General features: G+C 37.2%; 1 protein-coding gene across 2 annotated transcripts in view; it reads right to left on the minus strand.

Moving 5' to 3' along the window:
* ITPR2 (inositol 1,4,5-trisphosphate receptor type 2) overlaps positions 1–25,750 on the minus strand; it is a 524,186-nt gene that overhangs the window by 337,008 nt on the left and 161,428 nt on the right. For both annotated transcript variants that reach the window (XM_068561342.1, XM_068561340.1), the window contains 8 exons: positions 24,319–24,460; positions 22,071–22,232; positions 17,753–17,925; positions 16,725–16,844; positions 16,423–16,608; positions 15,027–15,278; positions 9,084–9,228; positions 7,364–7,514 (listed from right to left, as the gene is read on the minus strand). In XM_068561342.1, the coding sequence (XP_068417443.1) occupies positions 7,364–7,514; positions 9,084–9,228; positions 15,027–15,278; positions 16,423–16,608; positions 16,725–16,844; positions 17,753–17,925; positions 22,071–22,232; positions 24,319–24,460 (1,331 nt within the window). The remainder of the gene's footprint in view (positions 1–7,363; positions 7,515–9,083; positions 9,229–15,026; positions 15,279–16,422; positions 16,609–16,724; positions 16,845–17,752; positions 17,926–22,070; positions 22,233–24,318; positions 24,461–25,750) is intronic.

Below are 25,750 nucleotides of genomic sequence, written 5' to 3' on the forward strand. Positions count from 1 at the left end.
CCACATTTGGAAATTCCAGAAATGTGTCCTCTCTTGCTTATTTTGCTAAGAATTTATAGAGTCTAATAGGCCTTCTTTAAGAATTTATAGCTTAATAGAACTCAGCTATAATAACACATCTCCTAGAAGAGTTGCAAGATAATGCTGTAAGTTTGAAATGTCATCTTACATATAGTAAATCATTTTCCTATTTGGCTAATTACTTAAGTCATTAATTTTTCTGTTTTGAAATACTTTCGAATTTATGGAGTTACAAGAATAGTACAAAGAACACCCATAACACCCCATAACACCCTCTGCCCATATTTATCAGATTCACGAATTCTGCCACATTTACATCCTCTCTCTCTCTGTACACACACACACACACACACACACACACACCTTTCCCGCACTCTTTGAGAGTTAGTTCCAGACATCATGACCTTTTTAACTCTCAATTCTTCAGCATGTATTTGCTAAAAACAAGTACATTCTCTTACATAACTACAGTACAGTACAATTATAAAATTCAGGAAATCTGATACAACACTACAACCTAATGTACAATCCATATTCAAATTTTACCAATTGTGCCAATAATGTCTTCTGTAGATAATAATTTTCCTGATCCAAAACCACATATTATACTTAGTTGTCATGTCTCTTTAATCTCCTTTATTCTGTAACAGTTTCTCAAACTTTATCTTTCATAACACTGACATTTTCGAAATGTTCAAGCCAGTTGTTCTATAAAATACCCCCATAATTTGTACCTGTCTGATATTTCTTCATGATTAGATGGAGATTATGAATTTTTGTCAGGAATACTAAATAGGCAATGTTGTGTCCTTCTCAGTATGTCACATCTAGAGGTACATGATGTTGCTTTGACCCAATTTTATTATTTTTTATTTTAAAAATTTATTTTCAACTCTGTATTTTGTGTACTTAGCTTAAAGAATACCTATAAGACTGAGCCCCTACAGAAGTGTTAACTTAAAACAAATTTACGGACCAAAATTCTAACCTCAGTAACAATTTTTCTAAAATATTAGTTCATCAGACTAATAAATAATTGAGTGGTGCAAAAGATAGGAAGACTAATTCCTTGCACTTCAATTCTTAGCAATGCTACTAACTTACTAATGAATCTTAGGCAAATTAATTAATCTCCCTGATTATGGTTTTCTATATTGGTACTTTTTTACAAAACAGTGTGGAATCCAGGCACAATTCCATTACATTCACATACTGGCAATATTTATGAGCAAACAATGTATCCCTGTGAGGTACATTCTTTCTTTTCTATTTTATATAATGTAAATAAAGCCACATATTCCCTTTTTCAACTGTACCTCAAGGCAACATTGACAAAAAGTATAGTACTTTTTTTTTTTTGTCTTGCAAGTATAGTTATGCTCCAAAGAAATCTAAAGAGTGTTTTACTATAAAAGTATTGTCCTCCCATATGTATGCAAGATAATGATATTAAATAAACATTTAGTGCTAGTAAAAGCAAAAATGATTCCTTGAGAAGGACTTTTAGAGTTGAGACAAATGAAGAAAGCTCACTAAAACAAATTCTCTCAGAGGTATCTCGTGTAGTATAATCATCACTGTTATCAAATCGTGCTTAACAACAAGCTATATTTTCTCACAGTTTACATTATGTATCCAATAATAGGAATGTATAAAAGAAATAATTTACCCTCTGATTTGCAAATATCAAGAGAAGGGATCTTAAACGATAGTCCTTAAATTCAAATTAATTTCAATGCACCAAGAACCAGAATAACAGATTTCTAGGGTATTTACTACTAAACATTCTTTCAAATTCCAAAAATCTAGGCAAAATCCACAAACCCTTTCCACAGATTAGGAAAATGCAATTCCCCAAATAAAGAGACACCATTCTACACACCACACGAGTCGAGTCTCAAAAGGAAGAGACCTCTGAGCCTCGGTTCATGCAGGACACATACAGGTATTTCTTACAACACAGCAAGACGTTTCTTAGAGAATTATAATGGGCTGATAAAACTATCATGAATCACCTTTTATACTGGAATAGAACTATGGTGTTTCATATTTAATTAATGGAGTAACACTGTGTGTCATGGTTAAGCACAAGTCACTCTACATGGAAAGTAGTCCATGGAAAACCACTCAGCACATACAGTACTCAATGAACAGCAGCTATCTAGGAAATATATCATATAAGCCAACAAACAATTACAATTACTTTTCATTTGGCCTCCAAGACAACGTATTCTCCTGGTTTTCCTCTTTACTCACTGGTTCTCTGTCCCAGTCTCTTTTGCAGGCTCCTCCTCTATCTTGTTGTTCAATGTTGGTGCATCCAGGATTCAGTCTTTAGACGTCATTTCTTCCCAATCAACAATCACTCCTTAAGTGATCATATTCATGTCCCCTATGCACCAATTCTCACATTCATATTTCTACCCTGACAATACCCTAAGTTTATCCACATATCCAACTGTCACCATAACATCCCCAACTGGATGCCTAACAGTCATTTCACACCTGATGTACCCAAACAGAAATCCTGATGTCCCTACAACCCCACTTATCCGCTTGTCTTTCTCACCTCAATAAATAGTACCACATTCATCCAACTGCTTTCAAAACCCAGGAATAATCTTTGACTCTCTTCTTTCTTTCCCATTTCACATCCAAGCCCTATGAGTCAGGACAGTACCATTCCAAATTCAACCACTTCTACCACTTCTATTCTAGTCAACACCATCTTCCAATCCTGCCATGGCCTCCTTTCTATGGTCTTTCTAACATTTATGTCCACATACATGTTCACTACTGTCCACTCAGCAGCCAAAGTTATCAAATCATATTGATCCCTTCTCAAAACCCTCTGAAGGTGCCCATCAAACTTAGAGCACAATTCAAATTCAAGGGTCTACAAATCTCTACAGTCTGAGCTTCTCCAGCCTTTTCTCCTGTATTCTCCCTTCCCTCACTTTACCTCAGCCAAAATGGCCTTCCTGCTGCTCCTCACACATAACAAGCTGACTCTGCCTCAGGGCAGTCTTCCTTGATGCATGTAGGTCTCTGCTCAGACATCAGAGAGGTTGTTCAATGCAAACAAAAACTAGCTAGAAATGCAAACCAAAACTACAATGAGGTATCACCTCACACCAGTCAGAATGGCCATCATCATAAAGTCTACATATAATAAATGCTGGAGAGGGTGTGGAGAAAAGGGAACCCTCCTACACTGTTGGTGGGAATGTAAATTGATACAGCCACTATGTAGAACAGTATGGAAGTTCCTCAAAAAACTAAAAATAGAGCAACCATATGATCCTGCAATCCCACTCCTGGGCATATATCCAGAGAAAACCATAATCGAAAAGATACATGCACCCCCAATGTTCATAGCAGCACTATTTACAATAGCCAAGACATGGAAGCAACCTAAATGGCCAGCAACAGATGACTGGATAAAGAAGATATGGTACATATATACAATGGAATATTACTCAGACATAAAAAAGAACGTAATATTGCCATTTGCAGCAATATGGATGGACCTAAAAATTATCATACTAAGTGAAGTAAGTCAGGCAAAGGCAAATATCATATGATATCACTTAAATGTGGAATCTTAAAAAATGATACAAATGAACTTATATACAGACAGAAATAGTTACAGATGTAGAAAATAAACTTATGGTTACCAGGGAGTAAGGGGGGAAGGGATAAATTGGAAGATTAGGATTGACATATACACATTACTATATATAAAATAGATAACCAACAAGGTCCTACTATACACCACAAGGAACTATACTCAGTATTTCACAATAACCTACAAGGGAAAATAATCTGAAAAAAAATAGATATATTTGTATGTACAACGGAATCACTTTGCTGTACACCTGAAACTAACACAACATTGTAAATCAACTATACTTCAATTGAAACAAAATCCACTCTAGCTAAAAATAACTGCCCCTCCCTTCTCCATCATGCTCCATATTGTCCTACTTGATTTTTGTCCATAGTATTATCCAATGTAACAGTGTATATTCATTTGTTTATTATCTGACTGTCTCCCCCAATAGGGAGAGGTGAGAGATTATGCCTATTTATTGTCTGTCCCCCCTAGGGCTAAGGACTCTATCTTGTTCATCATTTTTTTTCCAGTGTCTAGAATAATGTCTGGCATGCAATACTTGCTCAATAAATTCTTATTGAAAAATTAATGGTTCTCAGATAGCTGAAAGAATGATTAAGGTATCCAGAGGTGAATGGAGTTCATGAGAAAATATGAGAATTATAAAATATTGAAAAGAGTAAAACACGTGTCTTAGAGGGCAGACATGCACAGGACAGTGGAGAGTACGTACAAGATATCAGCAAATTTTCAGAGGAATAAAATACTCTGTAGGGTATAACTCTGAAAGCAGACTATAAGCACTGAGAACAAAAGTCAAAATCAATTTCTAAGTTTTTAAAGAATGGTCTGGTGTAAAGTAAACTGGGTATTGTAAAAAGCATCATACCAGGAAGCATCTTTCCTTTCCTTTTTTCTCCATTTGCTTTCATAGTGCCTCCCTGTCCCCCTCACCACCCTGTCTGAATATATACTGTATATAATAGTTTCATTTTTCTACATCTTAAGTCTTGGAGATTACCATCCTACATAACTTCACCATGCAGAATTCAGGTTATCTTTTAGTTACAGAATGTTTTCTTGGATTGGAATTTTAAATCTCAGGTCTGTTCCATTGTTTTGTTTTTCTTTTTCAGGGACTCCAGTTATTGATATGATGGCTCTTCTTTGCCTTTCTTCCATTTCAACCACTTTCTCATTGACCATTTTTACTTGTTTCTTTAAATCCTTAACATTCTCATCACTGTTCTCCCGCCTATCTTCAATGGTGCTTACTATACTTTCATTCAAATGTATTCTTCCTTTGCTATCTTGTAATTTGGTCTGTTATTTCTAAAAATAATAATAATAAAGTCTTTTTCTTTCCTGAGTCCAATCAACTTTCTTTTCATTTCCGAATGGTTTGTGTTGGTCCATTTCTAACCTTAGTTCTTGGATTTATGATTCAAGGTGTATTTCATACATTCATGTTTCATGTTTGAAGATATTTAATTCAGTTTAGAGTATCACGTTACAATTTTCTTCTCTTTCATGACTGATGTTCAGAGAGAAATTGCCATCAACTGAAATGTTTTGATTCTGTATTCTGTTTTGATCTTACAGTCCTTTCATAGAGATGAAGATTGATTACATTCCTGCATTTCATGGACAAGGTGACAACATAAGCTGGTTTACAAGATCTTCAGTTCAGGAGCACCCTCTTCTGTCTGAGTCATGAAGTGCAGTTTCTTTAGAGTCTGGCTTTTGTTGGGGGGCAGTGGAGGAAGAGTTATATTTTCTTCAGTTTTTTTTTTAATAGATCCTTATTGGAGTATAATTGCTTCACAATACTGTGTTAGTTTCTTTTATCTGGTATTCTAGATTTCCCCACCTTGCTTCTTTTTGCCTTCACCAACAAGACTCCAAAGGGTGCCTCTTCCTTACTTTTAACCTTGTTCATCCCTAGAAGCATAGCTTTTCCACAACTGCTACCTGTGTACTTTCAAATTCCTTCCTCCTTACTCAGTGCTCTTAATCAGTGCTGGAATCTCTTTCAATATTTTCACCCTTAGGATAGACAGACTTTCTTTTTCTAAGCGTGATTTTCTTTTTTCTTTTGTTTTTTTTTTGGCCACACCATGCGGCTTGCTGGATCTTAGTTCCCTGACCAGGGATTGAACCTAGGCCCCCGGAAGTGGAAGCAAGGAGTCCTAACCACTGCACTGCCCAGGAATTCTAAGGGTGATTTTCGCACAATCCCTTCCTGTCTCTTCCACATGGTTTTTCCAGAACTCCCTAACTGTCCACAGAGGCTCTCAGTAGGAACAGTGAGACAGTGCCACTAAAAACTGACGTTGCTTTTCCACTTATAATAACTGAAGTTCGGACTGTCCTCTGTCTTCTGTCTTCTAGTCCTGCTGAAGGTGAGGGATTTATGGGGTTTAATTTGCTTTTTATTGGTCTGTACAGATTTTTGACAGATGTAAAAGGAATTGAGATTTAGGCATCACAATTAATTACTTCAGCTACTTGTTCGTTTATCATTGCTAGTCAGATATTTCTTCCCTATGTCCAAAGTTAGATTTCTGGCTTTACTGGTTGATCCTGTAGTGGATACTGTAGTGGATACATTGTGCTCCACCCGCATCACCTGTTAGAGCTGAGGCATCTATTTCCTCAGTTGCTGGGCATGATGACCGCTGTCTTCTCGAAGCCGTGCTTCTCACTAAGAGTGACCCTTGTCCAGGGGGAACTGCCTTACCCAAGGCTACACGCCCCCTCTGTGATGAAGCCAGCAGTCAAGGCGGGCTAATGCGAGGATATAAAGCTCAGGCCCTTTGCCTTAATTTGTGACCACTTTGAAGGGCCAACTCAGCTCCAGAGCTCCCTGTAGGATCAGCAAAGACCTCAATTGTAACCTCACTGTGGCTCAGCTTCTCTGTCTGCCCAATCCTACCTTCCCCACTTCCTTACAGGTGTATATCTTAAATGCACTCTTCAATACACATTCTGCAAACAATTCTATACCACAGGGTATTTTCAGAGCATCCAACTTAAAGACAATCACCATCTGAAAAAAATTTTATTGAGTTATGAGATGGGCACTGTTATAAGTGCTTTGAATATATTGTACACATTCACGTAATTCTCACATGGAGACTGTGAGGAAGATACTGGTATTTTCATCGTCATATCTCAGATAAGAAAAGAAACTCTTGGAGAAGATAAGTACCTTGCCTAAGTTAATAAGTGGTCAAGGCAGGATTTGAACATAGGCACTCTGACTCAAAAGCGCATGCTCTCTTGCCCACTTTACTGTACTGCCTCTTGTGCTAGCCTTGCACTCTCTGCTTCTCTGGTGTGACCCTGAGTGTGCCCATTCTCTGCATTTTTTATGCCATGCTATGAAGTGTAGCCAGCACATGACACACACCAGGATGACCACAAATATTAAGATGTTTTTATTTTTTAACACATAATACTTCACTAGTGGATTGACCGTAACATGAGCTGCTGAAGGTGGAATTCATTGATCTTATGAAGTTGTCTTTTAAAGCTTTTCATTAAAAACAGAGAAGAATGTTTGTAAATCCAGCCTCTGGTCACTCAGTCCTATCACAGGATGACATTCCATTTGCACACATATATTAGCAGGTACATGTTAACAACCACTTCTCTATAGATTTGTTTTCTATCTCACCTCAAAGGAATACCAAAAAGGTTATAACTTTTCTCCAAAATTCTTACCTCCATCTTGAAATTTGCTTAATCTTTCAAAATATGATGACATGGGGGCCTGAACAATATCGAGGATAGCCAGAAGTGTTCTTGTTAGCCTTAGTAATTCACTGAAACTATAAAATCCAAAGTATATAAGATTCCGAGCCAAGTGGACCACCTTAATTTTAAAAAGGCAAGGAGAAGGTGAAAAAGAAAAGAAAAACATTAGGAACGGAAATTAGCATTGACTTTTTATTATCTAAGTTAGCGCAGGTATTTCTAACCTTTCTAATTCTTTAATACCTAGGAATTGAAATACCTGCGAAAGCAACCACTGAACTCCAATTTAATCAAGTTTAGAACTAAATCCAAATAAGACCAGTTCATCAACCCCATCAAAGGCCCATGTGACAAGAAGATGAGGTATCTTGTCAACAGCCAGCAAGGAAGGGACAAGACAAGATTTTAGTTGTATCAGGGTGGTTAAAAGAGGTTTACATTAGAATGATTTACCTCTTATTTAAACATTAACTTACGTCAGTAGGATACCACTTAATAAATAGTTACATTAATGAATTACTTTAATAAATGAATATTATCCATGAAATTTGTCTAGAAATATATGTTCCTTATGCCACTGTGTGGTCTCCTGGATACTACAGGACATACTAGGTGTGAGAGCCAGCTTCCAAGATGCTGCCCAATGTAGGGTCTTCTTCCACACTACCCCAGGGTTACTCAGTGTCTCCAATAGCATACAGCAGAAATGATGACATGACAGTTCTAAGATTAGGTTATAGGAGACTGCAACTTCCATCTTGGGCTCTCTCTTTCTCTCTCTCTAATGGTTGCTCTGGGGGAAGCCAGATGCCATACTGTAAGGACACTGAGGCAGCCTATGGAAAGGCCCACACGGCAAGAAGATGAGGTGTCTAGACAATAGCTAGCAAGGAAGTATAGCCGCCAGAAACCACACAAGTGAGCTGAGAAGCAGATCATCTAACCCCAGATGACTGCAACCCCAATCAACAGGTTGTGAGACCCTGACCTCATAAGAGACCCTGACCTAGAACCATCCAACTAATAAGCCCTCTCAGATTCCTGACCCACAGAAACTGCAACCCCAATCAACAGCTTGTGAGATCCTGACCTCATGAGAGACCCTGACCTAGAACCACCCAACTAATAAGCCCTCCCAGATTCCTGACCCACAGAAACTGTGAGATAATAACATGCTTGTTGCTTTGGGCTGCTAAGTTTGGGGGTAATCTGTTACACACGAGTAGGTACCTAATACCCCAGATATCATGTAATGGCATCTTCTCTCTAGTTTTGTCACTATATCCCCAAAGTGATATTATAACTGGAGGTATTTCAATTCAGTTTAATGAGGCTAAAAACATTACCTTCATGGATGAAAAAAATGTATCCAAACATTTTATAAACATGCAAAGCTGTCTTTGTTCACTAAATGCAATAAAGCTTACACAATAAATGAAACCAAAAAAATCAGAGTATCTAACAGATAACTATAAATAAAATATTTAGTATCCTATATCAGGTATAACTAAAGCATCAAATCTATCTTTTAATCAATGGCAGAGTGAATCATATGTTCATGAATTTAACTACCTAATTACTAAAACATCCTAAATATTAGAGGGAAAAAAATCTTTGATGTTCAATGTATCTAATTTTAGACAGGGTAAATTGAAAAACCTCATGGATTAATTGTTTAAAAAATTACCTCAAATGTCATTTTGTTTTTTTCTTTATCTCCAAAAGGAAAAGGCTGATTTACAACCTCTTTCAAGTATTCTTCAACAAATTCCATTGTCAGTGCAAATTTCCTCTTCATATCATTTCTGGAAGAGTCTGTTATAGAATCATATCTGGGAAGACAAAGAATTTAAAGGAAGTTAAATTGATTGTAATCATTTAAAATAGGAAAATATATATATTTTGACCTCTTAACTTCTAAACTTGGGTAAATTAATTAACCTTTCCAGATTTTGTACCCTCATCTGTAAAATGGGGCTATTTTGAAATGAAATAATACATGTAAAGCACTTAAATCAGAGTCTACCATTGTTACTCCTTTTATTAATTGTTACTCCTTTTATTAACATGATTTCTGTTTATTGGTTTCCAGAATAACTTTTCTATTATCAAGAGTTGTCATTTTACTTTCCAAAAAGAGTATCTTGTTTGCATTTGGAATATTAACAATCCAAGTCTGAATAAAGAAATGCCTTTCCTAATATTTCATTTCAAAATTGAAGACATTTGGGGGAGGGTTGGATTGGGAGTTTGGGATTAGTAGATGCAAACTATTATATATAGAATGGATAAACAACTAGGTCCTACTGTATAGAAAAAGGAACTACACCCAATATTCTGTATAAATCGTAATGGAAAAGAATATGAAAAAGAATGTATACGTATGCATAACCAAATCACTTTGCTGTATAGTAGATATTAACACAACACTGTAAATCCAATATACTTCAATAAAATAAATTTTTTTAAAAATTGAAGACATGATCAAAATCATTGAGTTCATCTGCTGAATTTAAAGTCTTCAAGAAATTTTTCCAGAGCAGAAGCAAGAAAAACTACAATCCTGCAGCCTGTGGAACAAAAAACACATTCACAGAAAGATAGACAAGATGAAAAGGCAGAGGGCTATGTATCAGACGAATGAACAAGATAAACCCCCAGAAAAACAACTAAATGAAGTGGAGATAGGCAACCTTCTAGAAAAAGAATGCAGAATAATGATGGTGAAGATGATCCAGGACCTCGGAAAAAGAATGGAGGCAAAGATCCAGAAGATGCAAGAAATGCGTAATAAAGACCTAGAAGAATTAAAGAACAAACAAACAGAGATGAACAATACAATAACTGAAATGAAAACAACACTAGAAGGAATCAATAGCAGAATAACTGAAGAAGAAGAAAGGATAAGCGACCTGGAAGAAAAAATGGTGGAATTCACTGTTGCGGAACAGACTAAAGAAAAAAGAATGAAAAGAAATGAAGACAGCCTAAGAGACCTCTGGGACAACATTAAATGCAACAAAATTCGCATTATAGGGGTCCCAGAAGGAGAAGAGAGAGAGAAAGGACCACAGAAAATATTTGAAGAGATTATAGTCGAAAACGTCCCTAACATGGGAAAGGAAATAGCCACCCAAGTCCAGGAAGTGCAGTGAGTGCCATACAGGATAAACCCAAGGAGAAACACGCCGAGACACATAGTAATCAAAGTGGCAAAAATTAAAGACAAAGAAAAATTATTGAAAGCAGCAAGGGAAAAACAACGAATAACATACAAGGGAACTCCCATAAGGTTAACAGCTGATTTCTCAGCAGAAACTCTACAAGCCAGAAGGGAGTGGCATGATATACTTAAAGTGATGAAAGGGAAGAACCTACAACCAAGATTACTCTACCCGGCAAGGATCTCATTCAGATTCGAGGGAGAAATCAAAAGCTTTACAGACAAGCAAAAGCTAAGAGAATTCAAATTCAGCACCACCAAACCAGCTCTACAACAAATGCTACAGGAACTTCTGTAAGTGGGAAACACAAGAAAAGAAAAGGACCTACAAAAACAAACCAAAAACAATTAGGAAAATGGTCATAGGAACATACATATTGATAATTACCTTAAACGTGAATAGATTAAATGCTCCAACCAAAAGACACAGGCTTGCTGAATGGATACAAAAACAAGACCCATATATATGCTGTCTACAAGAGACCCACTTCAGGCCTAGGGACACATACAGACTGAAAGTTAGGGGATGGAAAAAGATATTCCATGCAAATAGAAATCCAAAGAAAGCTGGAGTGGCAATACTCATATCAGATAAAATAGACTTTAAAATAAAGAATGTTACAAGAGACAAGGAAGGACACTACATAATGATCAAGGGATCAATCCAAGAAGAAGATATAACAATTATAAATATATATGCACCCAACATAAGAGCACCTCAATACATAAGGCAACTGCTAACAGTTATAAAAGAGGAAATCGACAGTAACACAATAATAGTAGGAGACTTTAACACCTCACTTACACCAATGGACAGACCATCAAAAATGTAAATAAATAAGGAAACAGAAGCTTTAAATGACACAATAGACCAGATAGATTTAATTGATATTTATAGGATATTCCATCCAAAAACAGGAGATTACACTTTCTCAAGTGCACACAGAACATTCTCCAGGATAGATCACATCTTGGACCACAAATCAAGCCTCAGTAAATCTAAGAAAATGGAAATCATATCCAGCATGTTTTCTGACCACAACGCTACGAGATTAGAAATCAATTACAGGGAAAAAAACGAAAAACACACAAACACATGGATGCTAAACAATACGTTACTAAGTAACCAAGAGATCACTGAAGAAATCAAAGAGGAAATCAAAAAATACCTAGAGACAAATGACAATGAAAACATGACAATCCAAAACCTATGGGATGCGGCAAAAGCAGTTCTAAGAGGGAAGTTTATAGCTATACAAGCCTACCTCAAGAAACAAGAAAAATCTCAAATAAACAATCTAACCTTACACCTAAAGGAACTAGAGAAAGAAGAACAAACAAAACCCAAAGTTAGCAGAAGGAAAGAAATCATAAAGATCAGAGCAGAAATAAATGAAATAGAAACAAAGAAAATAATAGCAAAGATCAATAACACTAAAACCTGGTTCTTTGAGAAGATAAACAAAATTGATAAACCATTAGCCAGGCTCATCAAGAAAAAAAGGGAGAAGACTCAAATCAACAGAATTAGAAATGAAAAAGGAGAAGTTACAACAGACACAGCAGAAATACAAAGCATCCTAAGAGACTACTACAAGCAACTCTATGCCAATAAAATGGACAACCTGGAAGAAATGGACAAATTCTTAAAAAGGTATAACCTTCCAAGACTGAACCAGGAAGAAACAGAAAATATGAACAGACCAATCACAAGTAAAGAAATTGAAACTGTGATTAAAAATCTTCCAACAAACTGAAGTCCAGGACCAGATACCTTCACAGGTGAAGTCTGTCAAACCTTTAGAGGAGAGCTAACACCCATCCTTCTCAAACTCTTCCAAAAAATTGCGGAGGAAGCAACACTCCCAAATTCATTCTATGAGGCGACCATCACCCTGATACCAAAACCAGACAAAGATACTACAAAAAAAGAAAATTACAGACCAATATCACTCATGAATATAGATGCAAAAATCCTCAACAAAATACTAGCAAACAGAATCCAACAACACATTAAAAGGATAATACACCATGATCAGGTGGGATTTATCCCAGGGATGCAGGTATTCTTCAGTATATGCAAATCAATCAATGTGATACACCATATTAACAAATTGAAGAATAAAAACCATATGATCATCTCAATAGATGCAGAAAAAGCTTTTGACAAAATTCAACACCCGTTTATGATAAAAACTCTCCAGAAAGTGGGCATAGAGGGAACCTACCTCAACGTAATAAAGGCCATATAGGACAATCTCACAGCAAACATCATTCTCCATGGTGAAAAACTTAAAGAATTTCCTCTAAGATCAGGAACAAGTCAAGGATGTCCACTCTCACCACTAATATTCAACATAGTTTTGGAAGTCCTAGCCACGGCAATCAGAGAAGAAAAAGAAATAACAGGAATACAAATTGGAAAAGAAGAAGTAAAACTGTCACTGTTTGCAGATGACATGATACTATACATAGAGTATCCTAAAGATGCCACCAGAAAACTACTAGAGCTAATCAATGAATTTGGTAAAGTTGCAGGATACAAAATTAATGCACAGAAATCTCTTGCATTCCTATACACTAATGATGAAAAATCTGAAAGAGAAATTAAGGAAACACTCCCATTTACCATTACAACAAAAAGAATAAAATACCTAGGAATAAACCTACCTAGGGAGACAAAAGAATTTTATGCAATAAACTATAAGGCACTGATGATAGAAATTAAAGATGATACCAGCAGATGGAGAGAGATATACCATGTTCTTGGATTGGAGGAATCAATATTGTGAAAATGACTATACTACCCAAAGCAATCTACAGATTCAGTGCAATCCCTATCAAATTACCAATGGCATTTTTTACGGAATTAGAACAAAAAATCTTAAAATTTGTATAGAGACACAAAAGACCCTGAATAGGCAAAGCAGTCTTGAGGGAAAAAAACAGAGCTGGAAGAATCAGACTCCCTGACTTCAGACTATACTACAAAGCTACAGTAATCAAGACAATATGGTACTGGCACAAAAACAGAAACATAGATCAATGGAACAAGATAGAAAGTCCAGAGATAAACCCACGCACCTATGGTCAACTAATCTATGACAAAGGAGGCAAGAATATACAATGGAGAAAAGACAGTCTCTTCAATAAGTGGTGCTGGGAAAACTGGACAGCTACATGTAAAAGAATGAAATTAGAACACTCCCTAACACCATACACAAAAATAAACTCAAAATGGATTAGAAACCTAAATGTAAAACTGGGCACTATAAAACTCTTAGAGGAAAACATAGGAAGAACACTCTTTTACATAAATCACAGCAAGATCTTTTTTGATCCACCTCCTAGAGTAATGGAAATAAAAACAAAAATTAAAAAATGGGACCTAATGAAACTTCAAAGCTTTTGCACAGCAAAGGAAACCATAAACAAGACAAAAAGACAACCCTCAGAATGGGAGAAAATATTTGCAAACGAATCAACAGACAAAGGATTAATCTCCAAAATATATAAACAGCTCATGCAGCTCAATATTAAAAAAACAAACAACCCAATCCAAAAATGGGCAGAAGACCTAAATAGACATTTCTCCAAAGAGACATACAGATGGCCAAGAAGCATGTGAAAAGCTGCTCAACATCACTAATTATTAGAGAAATGCAAATCAAAACTACAATGAGGTATCACCTCACACCTGTTAGAATGGGCATTGTCAGAAAATCTACAAACAACAAATGCTGGAGAGGGTGTGGAGAAAAGAGAACCCTCTTGCACTGTTGGTGGGAATGTAAATTGGTACAGCCACTATGGTGAACAGTTTGGATGTTCCTTAAAGAACTAAAAATAGAATTACCATATGACCGAGCCATCCCACTACTGGGCATATACCCAGAGAAAACCATAATTCAAAAAGACACGTGCACGCCAATGTTCACTGCAGCACTATTTACAATAGCCAGGTCATGGAAGCAACCTAAATGCCCATCGACAGACGAATGGATGAAGAAGTTGTGTTACATATATACAATGGAATATTACTCAGCCATAAAAAAGAACGAAATTGGGTCACTTGTTGAGACATGGATGGATCTAGAGACTGTCATACAGAGTAAAGTAAGTCAGAAAGAGAAAAACAAATATCGTATATTAACACATGTATGTGGAACCTAGAAAAATGGTACAGATGAACCAGTTTGCAGGGCAGAAGTTGAGACACAGATGTAGAGAACAAACGTATGGACACCAAGGGGGGAAAGCAGCGGGGGGGTGGGGATGGTGGTGTGATAAATTGGGCGATTGGGATTGACGTGTATACACTGATGTGTATAAAATTGATGACTAATAAGAACTTGCTGTATAAAAAAATAAATTAAATTTAAAAAAAAGAAATTTTTCCAAACATACTCATGTATCGTGATCTTCGTGGGGATTTCTGTCCAGAGCCTGGCATAGCGAACAGGCACCACAGACTCCTGGGGATCCCGGTCAACATGCATGTGCAGCATAAGGCGACAAAAAGATGCTCGGAGGTCAAAGGGCAGGCTCTCATCCGACATACACCGCAGGATCAAATCAACAGAGAGCTGTGTAGAAATCTGGTTTATGGCCAGATACTGGCGATCCAAACACATCCTTGCAAAGAGATTTAGCTGGTACCTTAAAAATATTAAACATATTACATTATTTTTCTTATCTGGATAAAGTTCATAAATATTAGTATCAACCAGCATCTACTTTTATGATTCCAATATTTCCCAGTGTAGGTGATAACTGGAGTCAAACTCTTCTGGTAGTAGGTTAAGTGATCAAATGACAACACACAGATGAAATCACCTCTATGCCCATTCAGTTGCAACTTCTCTTACTTGTTCCAGCAACATGTATCTGGTGGAAAGTGTCATTAGGCTCTCAGTTCTCGGTTTCCTAGGTCTGCAAATACACTCAGCCTGTAGGCTATGGACAACAGCTCACATGAAACCATTTCTCTCTGCCTTGCCCAGGCTCACTCAGCTCCAGGCTCTGGTACCTACACTCCAAGGGTAGACCCATTCAGTTCCCAATCCAAATGTGATCAGTCCAAAGGCATCAGTACACTTGGATTCATCAGCCTCCGAGATCCAGAAAGTAGCCTTTGGCTTTGTAGCTGTAGCTACAGAAACCAGGGAACACAATGAATTCTCTGCCTTTCTCAGATTCCTGTCATTTGGGCCCAAAGTGGCCCAAGGGCTTCTGCCTTGGGTTTCCAGGCCTTAGACTCAAAAACGCCAGCTAGTTTCTTGCTCCCAATATACTGACCACCAGCAACTACCACTGAAATTTCGACTGCCATATGCCACCGCTGAACTTTCACAGCTAAAGACACCAGTTTCTCTGAAGCCCTAGGTCTCCACATAATCACAAGTGATATATACATAACTACCGGCTAACTTTCTCTGAGGCCACCCCTACAACCGGATCAGCTTCCCCAACCCCAATTTCACCTCCCTCTCAACTCGATTACCTAGGTCCCAACACGTCTCTCATCTGCACCCACACCAGTCAACAAGAGGAAAAAATCCTTTGCTGCACAACAGTTCCAAACTAGTGGAACATTAGAAAATTGCAAGTGGTATATGTGGAAAACACAGATGTTTACATTTATTGTGAATATTTTAAATAATACTAAATATTTCAGCTACCCTAGTTCTGAAACAACTTCTTAAACTTCTTCTTCATAGATACCTAACTTTTAGAGATGTCAGAGAATCATCTCTCAATGAATATGTGAGACTGAGAATTACGATTCTCTACAATACTTAACCTGTAGTAGGTAAGAACTTCTAAATCAGCCTTGGTGCCTTCTTTTGCTTCCTGAGCAAGGTGCCTGATAGCTTTGCCATGAGGTTCCTTGTTGCTGTCAATCCAGTAGAGCCAAACTTCTTCCTCATCAATGTCATCTGAAAGGATGGCGCTCTCCATGGGGTTGTCTCCTTGCATTGAGACCAGCCTTGAAATAAATAACACACACAAAATCTATGAACAAGCTCATTCAGAAACATGATAAGGAACTGTACTGCTTACAAATAATGAACAGAAAAGGATGTCTCCATCATCTGGACTTACTTAGTTTGAATGAGAATATCTGCATTGCCTGGGCTCAACATAAATTTGCAGATGAGTTCTTGAGTTACAGGTATAGCGGTGGTGTTAGACACACAGAGATCTGATAAATAATCCAAAAACCTGACAAGAGAAAAAATTAAATTGATCATTAACAAAAAGCATCTTATAAAATCATCCCCCCAAAGATACTTTGAGATATAATGAAACTGACTTTCTAGATATATTTTTAATATTATTTCCATGCAACATTTTTCTAATGTGTTGCTTATCTACTGTACCATTAGAAACAAATTAAATATCCAATTATTTGTATTTAGGACAAATCTTGTTTCCAAAAATGATATGTTTGCTTTTATTTACTTGGTGATATTTATCCCACAGCACTGTGACTTGTTATATTTACAATATCAAAACAAAGCCAGATCAAAGCTGATGTTGTACTGAGTAAAACAGACATACAGCACATACTTAATCAACGTGAATATGGCCTGGTCAAGTCCGAGGCCCAATCCTACCTTCTAACACTTATTTGCTTGCTAATTAAGAAAATTTTATCAATCTGCTTGACTTTTCTGCATTCATTTCTCCCAGATAAGGCAGCGTGGTATAAGAGACAGGGTACTTGACACAGAGTCAGAAACTCTAAATTCTGTTCCTAGTTGGTCTCTAGGCTTCTATTTTCTCATCTCTAAAATGTGGATAATATTATACGACCGGTGTACTTCATGAGAATGTGCAAGGGTTTAAATGAGGCAATGTATTGAATTGAATGAAATATGAATATATTTTGAAAAACTATGGGGTACTATAAAAACATAAGTTATCAGAGTGAAAATCAATTACATTTAAATACGTCTATAAAGGGTTTTGATCTCCTATGAGATAATAACTCTTTATGGTACATATTATAGCAATAAGCCCAACACTGTTTTGGCCATGAAAGAATTCGAACTTTAAAAAAGTTCTAAAAATAAAGCAAAAAGCCACAGTCCCCACAAGAAAAGAATACTGCATGAACCACTTCAAACCTTGGCTCCCGATTTCTCCTGAGTAAACTAACAAATGTTTCTATTTCTTTTGCTGTGATGTGTTTCTCTAGTAGTTTTCTGTTGTTGTGCAACAAAGCTGTGATGGTATCTTCTGCCAAAATATCATAGCCAATCTGGGACTGCATGACACAGAAATTCTTAGCAATATATTCCTACAAAGGAGAAAGACTGTCAGAATGCACTGCCAAAGAGCTTAGAAATAACAGGTTCTATTACGGTCAGCAACATTGATTAATTTATTCATAACTGAAAACTTGCTAAAAATTATTGTTAAAGAAGAGCAAATAAATAATTCTTTAGTAAATAGGATATTTGTGGAAGGAAATGGAAATATATTAGCATATACCTCATTCAAATTATAACAGAAAATTACGTGCCTAGTAATAATTTTTCATATGGGTGCTTACACTCTTACAAGTGAGAAAAACAAAAATAAACTGAGTTAAAAATGACAATTTTTTATGACATGGTAAGGATTTCACCAGTTTAACAGACGCCCTTCTTTGAACACTCACTAAGAGCTATAACCTAGGATTCTGGCATAATTATAGAAACAAAAATGACTCTTTGACATTTGGTTCATGAAGCATGAGCTCTATACCATTACATGACGATCCCAGGTGAACTTAGCTGATTTCTTTTTTGTACATATACCACAATGACCTATTAAATCTCTTTAAAATAATGATAAAACTTCACAGCACTTTTTGTCTTTAAAAAGCTATCCAACAAGATAATGTGATTGATCACTTTATTGATCAGATCCATTCACCCAAGAGATATTTCTGGAAAGCCATTCCAGGTACTGTTTGCGAGACTAGGGATGCGGCAGTAAGACAGATAAGCTCCCATAGAGCTTACATCCTAGTGAGAAGGGACACTCAGTGAGCTAGTAAATAGAATCATTTTACATGTTGATAAGTGAAATGAAACAAACAGAGGGATGGGAAAAGGTGACAACTTGAGATGGGGTAGACTCTTGAAGAGGGAGCATTTGACCTATGATAGAAATGATGGAAATGAGAAAAAGGAGGCAGCCATGGGGAGAGAAGCCATCGAGCAGTGGGGGTACCAAGTGGAAGGCTCTGTAATGGTGGAACCCAGTCTTCAGAGTTCTGTAAACACAAGGTGGCCATTGTGGCCGGAGTACAGCCGAGTGAGCAGAAAGCAAGAGCTGACGTGGGAGGTGAGGCCCTTGCGAGCCACGGTGAACACAGAAACATTCATTCTTAGAGCAAGAGAAAGCCATTGGCGAGCTTCCCTCATGCATGATTTCATCTGCTCCTTCCCCTTCGCACCACCTCGCCTCTCTTCCAAGCCACATCTCAGCCAACCACAGCACTGGTAAGCTTAACCCCGTCCACAATCCAAAGTTTTCACTTCAATTTCTTGGGGATTCTCCTTGGGGATTTTTTCTATGATGGGAAAATTTATTGATTAGAAAGTGTTTTTGCCTTACGATTTACTGGAACCTACCTGTTCCTTGAAAATGATACTGGTTGCACAAATCTCATTATATTCTAGGCAGCAATTCTGTGGCCTTTTTCAAAATGGTGGTTTTGTATATTGGGTACCAGTTAAGTAAAGTAAATGTCTTCTATTAGTGTCTCATTTTAAAAATATGTGTTAATTTATACACTTGTATGACTATTGTAATCAGACCCTGCTATAAGGCAAACCTCCAAGATGTTTGATAAATAGATCAAGATGTCAATAAATAATCAAACGAAATTAGAGGTGTTTCCAAATTCTGTAAATAACAATAAACAGAAACTCAACATGAAAGACTTGGGTTAGTACTAAATCACAAAAGAATTCCCTATTAGGGCTATAAAATATAGGTGAGGAAAAAGGAGAACAAGGAATTATGCAAAAAGTAGAAAGTCTTTCTGCTTATGCTTTATTTTTTTTTTTTTATTGTTTTTTCTTTTTGGCTCCGTTGGGTCTTCGTTGCTGCTCGCGGGCTTTCTCTGGTTGCAGCGAGCTGGGGCTACTCTTCTTTGTGGTGCACGGGCTTCTCATTGCAGTGGCTTCTCTTGTTGTGGAGCATGGGCTCTAGGCATGCTGGCTTCAGTAGTTGTGGCACGTGGGCTCAGTAGTTGTGGCTCACGGGCTCTAGAGCACAGGCTCAGTAGTTGTGGCACACAGGCTTAGTTGCTCCACGGCATGTGGGATCTTCCTGGACCAGGGCTCAAACCCGTGTCCCCTGCATTGGCAGGTGGATTCTTAACCACTGCGCCACCAGGGAAGTCCCTCCTCAGGACACCAGGCACACGAGTCCCCAGCTTAGACAGGGAGGACTGAGAAAGAACTTTGTGCCAGACCTCGAGGGACTGGGAAAAGACACCAACTGAGACGTGCTGCCTGGACAATCTACTAGGTATTAGCAGAACAGCCAAACCAAGGATATCCTGTGCTGAAGCACAGGGCAGTGCTGTGGAAAGCGGGTCCACAGGACCCTCCCAAAGACTGAGTGCAACGGAGGACACACACATTAGGGGGTCCCGTGGTTCTGAGGGTACCAGGTAAACCCTGTAGACCTATTGATTTTTTCAGTTAATTCAATCTCTCTCATAGACTATTGCATGTAGTGTGGAGTGGAGGCCTGTCTAGCAAAGTAGATCTTTCTAGACCCGAGAAGAGAAATGAGGCCACAGAGTGACCGCCAGTCCCACCCCCATCCCTGACCTCCGCTGAATAACGTGGCCCTGGTATCTGGGGCTTCTCGGAAGCTGACTCTCTGAGTGCTTAAAGGTCTGTCATTTGACATTCTGGAACTTAATTTTCCTTCCAATAAAACAACATAACTCTACCTACATTACCTTGCCATCTTAAAGGAATGCAATGAAGTTGGGAAAAATAATTCCAATGAAAAGCATTTTCAATTGGGAGGAAAAATGTTTATAACTAGGATTATATTAAAGAGCATTTAAGAATCTATTTATATTGTCTGCTTCCTCACGCTTGTCCTTGTCAAATTATTTATCTTCTGGTTAATCTGTTTTACATATTCTTTTTAGACTTTTTCTTAATCTTTAAACTGAATTTCAAAAAAAATGTATTTTCACACTTTTTTTTAAAGCAATTTTTTTTTCTTGCCAAATAACTTTTAGACTACTTTAGAGGCAGTACTGTGATTATTAAGAGCCTGGGTTTGAATAATGGCTCCAGTCAAAACTGTGCATTCTTTGGCAATTTATTTAACCTCTCTGTGCCTCAGTTCTTCATCTTAACTCAGTATTAACCAAGTTATGTTGTGAAAAGTGCTTAGAACTGAGCCTGGTAAAATGTAAGCACTCAGTAAATACTACTAACTATTCCCAAATAACCTGCAGCCTCCAGGCCTGACAACCTAGCCCCTCCATGGCTCAGCCCTACCTGCCTTCCCAGCTTTCTCTTACAGCATCCTTCCTCATGGACCAAACTCATCAGTGAAGTTTACAAACTATGTACTCATCTCTCCAACTGGCTAAGAGAAACATGGGACACTAATGTACCAAACGATAATTAACTGAAAGCAATTTTATATTAAGCAAATGTGTATTATTGAGCACACTGCAAAATATTATATATATTTTAAGACAAAAATGAGACTTAAAAGAAACTTCACTTGCAGTTGGGAACTTTTAGCTATATCCCTGGACACACCTGGGTTCCCTGTCCTCCACAGTTAGGAATATCTTGGGATGAAAGTGCCCTTTCTAGGATCCATCATTCTTTTTTCAGAAATATCTCTTCACTAAAATGCTTGTTCCCATACAATTTCTGAAAATGATTTTCATCCAACCCAAATGCTTCTTCTCCAAGTGCTCTTCCTGGGTTCCCCCAGCTGAGCTCCTCTCTCTCCTGAATTCCTGCAGTGCTCTCCTATCTCTCCTGTCCCCTCTATGCCTCTACCTTATGTTTCAGATGTACATGTAATATCTTTTCCACCAGACAATGAACTCTTTGGCCTACACACAGCGATTTGGTACCGCACATGCTCCAAGAAATGCCAAAAAATGTCTCATTCCTCTTTACATAACATATCCAGCATGCCTCCTGCTCAGCAGGAGCTAATACCATGCACATACAAGGACTCAGACACCCTCCCTTGACAATTCTAATTTTACGTGGAAGAATAAATACATATGTCAGCTCAAATACATTTTTAGGTCTTTTTTGTGTGTTGCCGATATAAAACATTGCACTGCAAAGCAGGATTTCCCGTTCCTATTGAAATGTCTTAGAACAGTAACCAAAGAACTTTGCCCATACTTTAGATGTTAAACAGGTAAAAAAGAGAGCCACCCTCCACCTGATTTTTCCGGTAGTCCTGCTGTGAATGTCTCAGCACACGGTAGCACAGCCTCAGCATGTACTTGTAGGGGGCGTATCTTTGATCCCCCAGATCTTCAAGTCTCAGCATTGAGCCTTCTCCTGCTTTCTCCTTAAAGGGTGCTTTCAGAATCCCAAATACCTATCAGGAAAAAAAACCAACCGCTTATTCTGATGAATGGAGGTGCACGTTTTGCCACATTTTGACTTTTTTTTATAAATAAACACACTGACTCGAAAACACTTTTGTAATATTTGAAGAGAATTAACATAAAGTAAAAAAAAAAAAAAAAGATTTTTTTAGGATACAAGACCAACATATTAAGGGACAGAAAAATACTGCTAAAAGGATTCCCTAAGTTGAATGACAAAAACAATATTTAAATAAAATGCTTAATTTTGTTTAGAAATTCTATTTTATTAAAATAAAAATATAAAGATGTTAGGTTGTACCAAGTTACATGAACATATTCAGATGAACTAAAATATTGTTTGATTTCGATAGGCTTTATAATTCTTTCTATTGTTTTCTATAACTTTCTAAAATCAAAATAATATAAGGAAAGTATTTACTTTTCATCTGAAACTGACATCAAAAAACTGCCTCCAAATATTGCTTTTAAACCTCTTCATAAAAGAATTAATTTATTGTTTCTATACATAAAGATGTGGCCAAATCAATGAATGCATAAGCATTCAAAACAAATAAGGAGCCATATGGACAGCTGGTGATACCCAGAGACTCAGATTCTTCTTGTAAGAAGATTAGCAGTTGGGAAGTATTTAAAAATCACTAAGGAACATAATTCTTTTAGGCAGCAAGACAGCAGGTAGGATCACCTGGAGATGAACTAGTAGAATGAGCAAATTGTTTATGAAAGAGCACCTAGGCAAAGATATGAGGAGTCATACAAGAAAGCGAAATGGAATGGAATTATCCTTTGTAGTTCATGAAATATAACATGAATTAAAGTTTCTTCAGTAATTCTATATTCACTAAACCTTGAATTTTATTATTTATAATACTAAAGTAAAATGTTTGACATACATTGGTTGAAATAATATTAATAAATCATTCAAGGTCCTAAAAGTCCTTGAAGTCAAATGTTTTATACAAAAGAAATGCTGATGTCAGAAAAGGCTTTGTCTCATTAGATTTGCAACCTTTACTATCTTTGAGAAAAATGTTGATTTTATATACTCAGACAATCAGCTATAGAATATTAATTGACAATACGTCTACTGTCTTCCTTTCCCAACTCCACAAGAACATGTATATTAATAACATAAATTTTATTTAAGTACCTTCCTTCAGTCCACAATTAAGGCAGAAGCCCATTACTTTATATAACAATTATCAGAATACAAAGAATGCATGAAGGTAGGCATGTCCAAATGTGCATATTATTAAGGAGTAAATTAATTTACTGGCATGTTATGAACAATTTCAGGAAGACATAGCATAGAAGCAGCTCTAGACTTTCAGGGAAAAAACTAGAATATTGTATAGAGCACTTGTGAGCTGATGAATAGACTGCCCTACTTTTTGAAGGAAGAAAGGGGAAAAGTAGGAAGCAAATGGGGATGGCAGCTTCCAAGTTCCCCTGGAAATTCTACTTAAAAAAGCATTACAGCATATTTTCTGGAGACAGTCTGACCACGTAGGTTTTTAAAGGTCTGTGATAGGCTGTCTCCAAGATGGCCCCCAATGATCCCTGCCTCCTGGAATTATACTCTTATGGAATACTGTCTTCTTGACTGTGGGCTGGATTTGTTGACTCACTTCTAACTAAGAAACAAGGTAGAAATGATGAGATGTTACTTCTAAGATTAGGTTACAAGAAAACTATGGCCTCCATCTGAAGGCCCTCTCTTGCTCTGTCCTGGATCTCTCACTTTTAAGGAAAGCAAGCTGCCAGCTCTTGAGGCAGCACTGTGTGGAGGCCCATGCCAGTGAGCTGGGAAGTGAATCCTCTCCCATTTGAGCCTCGAGCTGAAGCAGCCCAACCAACACCTTCATTGCAGCCTCCAAAACACCCTGAGCAAGAACTGTCCACCTAAACTACCCCCAGATTCCTAATCCACAGAAACTGTAAGTATCTGCTGGTTTGAGACACTAAGTTTTGGGGTAACTTGTTACACATCAATAGATAACCAATACAAGAACTTTCCTGATACTATAATTCAAAAAGTTAAAATATGCAAAATTAGTACATGGAAACATTCACCTGTGCCAATATGTTTTGTTCCCTCATTAATTTCTGACGTTCTCGGTTTGGCTTGGTGATTACCACATCCAGAACGTCTTGTCCATTGTTAGGTACATCAGCAACAAAGAAGATAAGGTCTTCCAATAATTTGGTCACAAACCTATCATAAAACGAAAAGGAAACATTATGGTGTGCTTAATTTTGTAAATATATTTAAATAAACACTAAGAACGAAAACACTATGAAAGTGCAAGTATTTTATAATAAAAATTATTTAATTAACAAAATACATAGTGCAGTTAATATTTACTTAAATCTTTATGAAGAGCATCCCTTCTTCAGTTCTTCCAACCCCACACCACCTCCAGCTCTAATCAAGTATCTGGCAAACTCAGCTATGAAATAAAACCCTGTGAGTCCCAAAAACAGATATGTTGAGAGCATTTCACCTATCCGCAGATGCTTTTCCATGACTGATTAGAAGAAAAGAGTATTTCTGCTTTAAGGGAGAACAGCTAAACTAAATTCTTTTTTTTAAATTTTTTATTTACTTATTTACTTTTCTTATTAGTCATCAATTTTATACACATCAGTGTATACATGTCAATCCCAATCACCCAATTCATCACACCAACACCACCCCCACCCCCACCGCTTTCCCCCCTTGGTGTCCATACGTATTTTCCCTACTTCTGTGTCTCTATTTCTGCCTTGCAAACCCGTTCTTCTGTACCATTTTCTAGGTTCCACATATAGGCGTTAATATATGATGTTTATTTTTCGCTTTCTGACTTACTTCACTCTGTATGACAGTCTCTAGGTCCATCTATATCTCTACAAATGACCTAATTTCGTTCCTTTTTATAGCTGAGTAATATTCCATTGTATATATGTACCACAACTTATTGATCCATTCGTCTGTTGATGGGCATTTACATTGCTTCCATGACCTGGCTATTGTAATTAGTGCTGCAATGAACATTTTGGGGTGCATGTGTCTTTTTGAATTATGGTTTTCTCTGGGTATATGCCCAGTAGTGGGATGGCTGGGTCATATGGTAATTCTATTTTTAGTTCTTTAAGGAACATCCAAACTGTTCTCCATAGTGGCTGCATCAGTTTACATTCCCACCAACAGTGCAAGAGGGTTCCCTTTTCTCCACACTCTCTCCAGCAGTTCTTGTTTGTAGATTTTCTGATGATGCCCATTCTAACAGGTGTGAGGTGATACCTCATTTTAGTTTTGATTTGCATATCCCTGATAATTAGTGACGTTGAGCAGCTTTTCATGTGCTTCTTGGCCATCTGTATGTCTTCTTTGGAGAAATGTCTATTTAGGTCTTCTGCCCATTTTTGGATAGAGTTGGGTTTTTTTTAATATTGAGCTGCATGAGCTGTTTATATATTTTGGAGATTAATCTTCTGTCCAATGATTCATTTGCAAACATTT

This window comes from Eschrichtius robustus, chromosome 13 (genome assembly GCF_028021215.1).
Source record: "Eschrichtius robustus isolate mEscRob2 chromosome 13, mEscRob2.pri, whole genome shotgun sequence".
Classification (NCBI taxonomy): domain Eukaryota; kingdom Metazoa; phylum Chordata; class Mammalia; order Artiodactyla; family Eschrichtiidae; genus Eschrichtius; species Eschrichtius robustus.